The 7,486-nt window shown below is 49.8% G+C and overlaps 1 protein-coding gene across 1 annotated transcript; it reads right to left on the bottom strand.

Annotated features, from left to right (window-relative positions):
- Positions 1 to 2,217: 2,217 nt before the first annotated feature.
- LOC136767814 (uncharacterized) lies at positions 2,218 to 6,145 on the bottom strand. The gene is made up of 3 exons (XM_066721826.1): positions 5,335 to 6,145; positions 4,221 to 4,466; positions 2,218 to 3,890 (listed from the first exon to the last, which is right to left on the bottom strand). The coding sequence occupies exons 1-3, from the start codon at positions 5,605 to 5,607 to the stop codon at positions 2,922 to 2,924; spliced, it is 1,488 nt and encodes a 495-aa protein (XP_066577923.1). The 5' UTR covers positions 5,608 to 6,145; the 3' UTR covers positions 2,218 to 2,921.
- Between the last annotated feature and the right edge of the window lie 1,341 nt (positions 6,146 to 7,486).

The following is a 7,486-nucleotide window of genomic DNA, read 5'->3' as shown; positions in this document are numbered from 1 at the left end:
CAGGGGTCAAACTACCTTCTGGCCTGGCTGTTGACTTAACCTGGTCTTTCTTAAGTATACATGAAGTAAACCATTTGTGAGAGGAATTTCTAACTTTACTTCCACAGTTGATTATGAAATTAATGGATATTGACGTCTGATCAATTGCCTTTTGATACCGTGATTGTGTTTCATTGCCTAAATTGCACATCATGTACCCAGCTTTTATCTATCTAAGAGACTGTTATATATTCCATCCTGGCATTTGCTTCTCAATAACTACCTTCCAGGGTTAATTAACCAGACCGTCCCAGGAAAAAAAAAAGGTGATGGCAGCTACACGCTACTGTGTCAAATCCAGTTAAAACACAACCTTCCTAGGACAGGTCGCTGGCCATAGCAGAACACTGACATTCCTATCTTGCATGAAATCGTCCAGCGAAGGTGGGTTTGTGCCCATAGGAGACGTTGTTGCCGGTGATGTCTACAAGGACCTGCCTTACAACAGGCCTACAAGCCCTCAGTCCAGCCTCTCTCAGCCTATTGCGGACAGTCTGAGCACTGATGGAGGGATTGTGCGTTCCTGGTGTAACTCGGGCAGTTGTTGTTGCCGTCCTGTACCTGTCCCGCAGGTGTGATATTCGGATGTACCGATCCTGTGCAGGTGTTGTTGCATGTGGTCTGCCACTGCGAGGACGATCAGCTGTCCTTCCTGTCTCCTGTAGCGCTGTCTTAGGCGTCTCACAGTACGGACATTGCAGTTTATTGCCCTGGCCACATCTGCAGTCCTCATGCCTCCTTGCAGCATGTCTAAGGCTCGTTCATGCACATGAGCAGGGACCCTGGGCATCTTTCTTCTGGTGTTTCTCAGAGTCAGTAGAAAGGTCTCTTTAGTGTCCTAAGTTTTTATAACTGTGACCTTAATTGCCTACCGTCTGTAAGCTGTTAGTGTCTTAACGACCGTTCCACAGGTGCATGTTCATTCATTGTTTATGGTTCATTGAACAAGCATGGAAAACATTGTGTAAACCCTTTACAATAAAGATCTGTAATGTTATTTGGATTTTTACAAAATTATCTTAAAAATAAGGTGTCCTGAAAAAGGGACGTTTCTGTTTTTTTCTGAGCATATTACTGACACTCTCAGATCCTTCACACTCCCTCCCAGCTATTCCTGATCTCATTAGATGCTCTGGTCGACTCTCTGGATGCAAAATGAACTGGAGTAAATCGGAGGCAATGCCACTAAATTCCCATACACATCGTAGTGACCTGAAAAATACTCCTTTCACTTGGAAACCGAACAGAATGAAATGTCTTGGGATCATTATTAAATCCCCTCTAACTTCAATATTTAGTCTCAATGGGCCACAAATTCTTAAAACTGTACGGGACGACCTTTAAAGATGGATTGGGCTTCCACTGTCCCTGTGGGGTAGAGCCCAGGTTCTTAAGATGAATATAAAACTAGGAAGAAAGTATCCAGACTGTCTGTACCATACAAGGAGTTGTTTTTCTCTGTGGTTCTCAAGAGAAACTGTCAAACTGTCAAACTGCTCTCTGTGTTGAGTTATTATATCGGACAAATTCCATGTCTGCCCAGCAACAAGGTCTGTAATGCTGTAGTATGTCCTAGAGAAACTTACATGTCTGAGGAGATGGGAAGAGAGTCTGTCGCGTCATGTACTATATCATGTAAATGTGTGTGTGTGTGTAAAGTGCCTTTAAGGATCTGCTATCATAGAGACCGCCCGTGATCACATCCTTCCAACAGCTGCTTGTATCGCAATAAACTTCTATCTTCACATACTTCTGGTTCATCAGTCTGACTTATTGGGAATAATCCACACACAGATAAAAGTTGGATTCAGCAGACGTGATCCTTGGCAAAGATGGGTCGAATGGCCTCCTCTCTGTTTCACGTGTCTGTCTTGCTTCCAACCCCTGATTTAGATTTGAAGCTCCAAAACATTGCCCTGGAAAGGGGTGTGGTGTCTAGAACTGTATCAAATGCTCCAGCTCTCAGTCGTAGATGTTCTATTCCACCTTGTGGTTTCTGAAATGCTCTGAAAACTGATCACTGTGATCATTTATGAAAATAAATGATAAATCATTGAAAATATATTAGATGTATTAATTATTTTTTGGTAAGGGGCTCCAAGCGGTCACTTAGGCATAGAAACAGCTCTGCATTTAAGAAAGGGACTCCAGTGGAAACTTTGTGGTTTTAGTTTACACACGTTTATTTACACACTTTGTGCACTTTGGGTCTCGTTCCCACCGCTGGCGTGCATCTCCTTGTGAGGGTCTTCTCACCGGGGGGGGCGGCAACAGCAGTCCAGTTCATGTCCATGTTTACACGTCACAGGACCAATGGTGGCCACCTGAGGAGAGACCCACCCGATCGTCGCCTCGGGACCCCCAGATTTTAAAGCGGTCCTGTCCTCTCTGCGCGGTTCAATTAAAACATTGTTACGGTGGAACCAGCATCGGCGGTGGACACTTACTTTGCTCACTGGCCCCCGGCCCTCTGCCTCTGCTGGGCTGCACTCTGGATGCCCAGGTTTTGCTTCAGAGCCAGTTTAGTCCTGCATTTTGAGGCACGTCTCCAGTGGGAGTTTCTGGATTGCTTGGGAGGGGCAGACAGGGGGTCTCCAGCCTTGACCGGCCCCACCGCCCCACCCCCCGGTGCGTCCCTCTCAGATGCCTCCCAGGTCACGCAAGCCTCGTCATGAGGGTCCTTCTCGACTGGGGTCTCCTCTGGCTCATGGCGCTCTACAGGGTGGGCAATCCAGGCTGCCCTCATATCCGGGGCACAAGCCTGGGGTCACTGACAGCATCCCCATCAGGCCGCAGGTGGTGCAATCCTTCATTCAGACCTTAAAACTTACCTGGGACACAAGGCAGCCGACACAGACAGGCCTGACTTCAGGCCTGGGGGATCACGCCCTCACCCCCCTCACCCAGCGCAGCTGGGAGACGGCGGCCGGGAGCCAAGCGAAGATGCTGCGGACCCTCTGCCACCTGGACGGGTTTGCGGCCGTGGTGGACGCCTCCGTGTTGCTCGGCTCCAGGGCCCTGGCAGGCATGAGGGAGGGCAGACTGGCGCTCAGTGGCTCCAGCTCCACAGGCAGAGGCGCCCTCCTGTCCCCGACATCACTGGGTGCTGTCTGGGCGCTGGCCTGCCGCTCCCTGGCGCCTCTGTGCTCCTGTGGGCCTTCGCACTCAGGGCTGTGCAGCTCTGGAACGAGTCCGTGGAGCAACCCGGCGTCCACACCCTCCGCTGGGGCCGGGGCCTGGGCCACACGCGGCACACTGGAGGAGGTGGAGGGGAGGGCATCCTGGCCGTGACGAAGATGCCGCAGCGCCACAAGGTGACGCACCCGTCTGCCCCCATAGGGGTTGCCGTAGCGCAGCAGGTTCCGCACCACCACGCTGGCCATGCTTAGCTGTAGGTCCTGGCTCTCAGATAGGGCATCCAGACTGAGATCCAGGGGAAGAAGCCGCCGCAGCTCCCGCAGAGCAGGAGTGACAACATCATACAAGGGTTTGGTGTGAGAGTGGGGGGTCGGCCCCTCCCTCAGCCTCAGGTAGATGTCGTCGCGGTCCGGCGACCCCTCCACCAGACGCAGCGCCTGCTCCACCAGCTGGCTCTCCAGCGATACCCACCTGTGGAGCTGCTCCCGGTCTGCATCGCACAGGGGGCACAGCTGCCACAGTACGCAGCTCAGGAGCAGCAGGACCACGTCGCGAGGGTCAGAGCTGCGTCCGTCATCAAGTCCAGAGTGCCGCAGGTAGGAGAGGAACCGCGGCTCCCGGACCACCTGATCATCTGTGCTGGGAGCCGGGAGCTGCTCTGCGGTCTGAGCCCCTCCAAAAGCTGCAATGAAGTCGTCTCCCAGGGCGTCAGGCTGGAAAGTCAATAAACACACACAACACATCAGTACACACTCGGAGCACATGAACACAAACACACACTTCACCAGAGCAGCACAGTACCATGAACATCTCACTAGCAGAGGCAGCAACACACTCGCACACCCTCACTACAGCAGCCCAGGATCATTAACACACTGGCTAACGCACTGACACACTCGGTACCGCAACGATCTGGACTGTGCTGTGGAGGGACCGTGGGGTGTTGTGTGAGTCAGTGCTGTGTGATGGGGCGGGGCAGTTAGTTTTGGGGGACTGTTGTGGTTGACCCTCTAGTGGGGCAGCCTGTCACGGGAGGGACTCACCTCGGAGGGGAACGGCACCATGGCGGCCAGCGTCTCCATGGCCACGTTCCTGCACTTCGGCGCCAGCGGCTTGCGGCAGCACGGGCAGCTGCTCACCCTCGGCCGGCACTCATTGCAGAGCAGGTGTCCGGCCCGGCACTGCAGCATGGGCGGCTGCACGTACTCGAAACACACCGGACACACGAACAGGGCCGCCAGCTCTTCCCCGTGGGTGGATATGGCGGTGGTGATGTCAGCACTACAGGACTGGTAAGACACAGGAAAAAAACACTTAGAGAAAACATCCAATATCGAACGGAGGAGGAAAAGGGCTCATCAGTTAAGGGAATTGAACACTGCCTCCCCCACCCAAGTGCCTGACAGCACCCCCCACCCCACCACACTCAGATATTAGTAATCAATAAATAAATACTGATAGTGTCTGCTTGTGTAGGTATATGTGTATGTTTATATGCACACACGCACACAAATAGTAAAAATACAAACAAAAAGTATGGCATATGAAAAACTATATTGTACAGGGTATACAGTATGTATAGCATGTATAGGTAACTAGTGTTTCACAGGAGGGGGTTCAAGAGGTAATTGTGGCCCCGAGACATCGAGATTTAGCACAAAAAAGCAACAACAGAAAGACTTGCTGTTTGTCTTGTGAAACATCAGTACTCAATTACCGAGCACAAACATACAACAATATAGCAGTTCATTTAGCATTAAACAACTCGCCTGCATACACTCAAGTTATCTGAATTGAGCATTAATGTGCCCAGACACCATCTACTGATCATCACACGCAGCTTAACTGCAGCCAGGAAGGTGTGCAACTGACTCTCAGCTCTGTCTCTTTATACGATGCGTCTGCGCGACGTCATACTGTCTTGGTGTTTATTTGAATATATTGATCACATTATAGTATCAAGCGACAGCTTGTTGAACTCTGACCTCGTCTCCGTGTCCGCTGTGAAGCCTTTAACCCTCGCAGGGGCGGCGCACACGAATGACGCTTCAATGGCGCTAATTCCCACAGATCACACGGTCCAGACTGTGTCAATAGAAACTACACACACAGGCCGGGTCTTCACTGCATACAGGACCCGCCAGACCGGGGACTCACCTCGGAGGAAAGGCCGATCGTGGACGCCACCTGCTCCAGGGCCGTGTTGCGCATCGGCGGCTTCAGCAGGCCGCGGCAGGTGGGGCAGCTCCAGCGGCATCTCCAGCTCTTGCGGCAGGGTGCGCACAGGAGATGCCCGGCCCGGCACTGCATCATGGGCGGCGCGACGAAGCCCGAGCACAGCGAGCAGCGGAACAGCTCCGCGGCGGAAGAGGCACCGCGGCTCTGCGGGAAGGAGGACAGACACACGTCACACACCATCACTGGCCTCATGAGGGAGAAAGCGACTCGCCGCCATGGAGGAAAAACTCACCGCAGTCTTTGAGTTGTTGCTGCCCATCTGTACGCGGCTGATAGACGAGCGATGTGAACGTGTCAGATGCTCTAGACAGACTGAGTGTCAGGGTAACCGGCAGCTCATAAGCTAAGCGTATGTTGTGGGCATCGTTGTGACGTCACAGTGCGATATCGTCCCGCTTATGATAAAGGGGCGTGGTCAACAATACAGGCCTCTTCCTCTTCCACAATCCCAGCAGCCCTTGCGGCAGTCCTGCGATATCGTATCTATAAAGATACCCTTTCATTTTAGCTGGGCCAATTACGTGCCTGCAGTATGTGGTGTTTGTACAGATGATGGCTTTGACTGTGTGTGTGTGTGAGAATATATTAAATCCATCATTAGAGTGCGGTTTAAGAAACGTGTATCCGTTTCTGCATCTGCAGTTAGTCGAAGTGGAGCCAGTGATGGACACACGCCCCACACACCCAGTAATGACCTTACAATTAAAGCAAGTACAACCAGTAACATGTTTTCCCAACACGCAAACCACGCAATTGCATGGGGCCCCGAGCTGGAAGGGGGCCCCCAAAGATGCCCCCCCCAACACTGGATAAAACTCCGTCAGTACCCCCCCCCCACCAGTGAAAACTTCGTTAGCACCCCCCCGTCTTGGGATGCCCCCATCAATGGTTGTACATGGGGCCCCAGAGACTCTAGCACCACCTCTGAGTACAATGTACTCACTGTTTACGTATTTACGGTAGTACTTGTGTTTGTTCATATTTCTGACTATTTTTTGCAGGACTTGGCAAGACCATAGACTTGCTGTCAAAGCAGAAAGACAGCGACGGTGTTACAATGTGGAAGCAATCAATCCTCAAGCACATGTACTGGGTCGTATTATGTCAAACAGTTGTGTTTGTCACGTATATAAATACACCACTGATTACTACTTCTAGATGTTTTTTATATAAATACCGTGCGGCTCCTGTACAAGATTCTTATTTGATTTGTATTATTGTTTACCTTATGAGTAAAGGATTAATGTAAAGCCTTTTCCAGCTGACATTTTAGATTGTGTGTTGACATAGGCAGGAGTCGAGATCGACAATTTAAATATCGCTGGTGTTTAAGAGCTAAAAGCGCAAAATAAGAATCACATTACAAGAATGAAAGCACATCACTGCTGTTTCAGACAAACATGAAACGAGGGATGTGATATAAATGTGTAAGGAACGTGTAATATATCTAAAATATAAACTAAATGACCATCTTTCATAATATATAGATTGAATGATTCAGCTTATTTTATTTTAGTAGTTTAAGACCCTTTTGTAGGCATCATGTGCATTCAGTTAATTCAGTCAAGTACAAAAGGTGAAATACATTGGTATTTTAGGGCATTACATAAAAAACTGAATTTAGGCTTGTACCATAATATCCTCCATCAATACTTTATTCTGAGTCATGAACACAATCAAGTACTAGTCTTTGTCCATAATAAGAGGGGGTTTAACTATCGCATGAACTTCTGGAATAAGACCAAATACATACTACTGTTAATCAATTCATCTGTGTAATAGGGTGAAGTGATTGAGCAGTGCTGGGTTATCTTTACATTATTCCAATCGACTGATCTGAATTGGCCTAAAAACTGAAAGTAGCTGCTATTTCTGTTACTTTGTAGGTCCACACATACCTGGGTGAAGCCACAATTCCCAGGAAAGACAACCAGGCCCATTGAGACAGTGCTGTTAGTGGCTCACAGAAAAGGGCATATGGAGCTTGGTTTAAGTTTTTACAGTTTTAAGTAGAACCAATAGGCCTACTAGTCAGCTGAAGTTTTTTTCCAGCCTCATTCAGTATATGTTA

The sequence above is a fragment of the Amia ocellicauda genome, chromosome 14 (genome assembly GCF_036373705.1).
Source record: "Amia ocellicauda isolate fAmiCal2 chromosome 14, fAmiCal2.hap1, whole genome shotgun sequence".
Taxonomy (NCBI): domain Eukaryota; kingdom Metazoa; phylum Chordata; class Actinopteri; order Amiiformes; family Amiidae; genus Amia; species Amia ocellicauda.
This window is presented reverse-complemented; position numbering and strand designations above follow the sequence as displayed.

What these genes read in the sequence shown, in the direction of transcription:
- LOC136767814 (XM_066721826.1), bottom strand. Translation starts at nt 5,607, where the DNA reads ATGAGGCCAGTGATGGTGTGTGACGTGTGTCTGTCCTCCTTCCCGCAG. An exon ending in CGATCGGCCTTTCCTCCGAG is followed by an intron (nt 4,467 to 5,334) that starts GTGAGTCCCCGG and finishes GTGTCTTACCAG; the next exon opens with TCCTGTAGTGCTGACATCAC. An exon ending in TGGTGCCGTTCCCCTCCGAG is followed by an intron (nt 3,891 to 4,220) that starts GTGAGTCCCTCC and finishes TTGACTTTCCAG; the next exon opens with CCTGACGCCCTGGGAGACGA.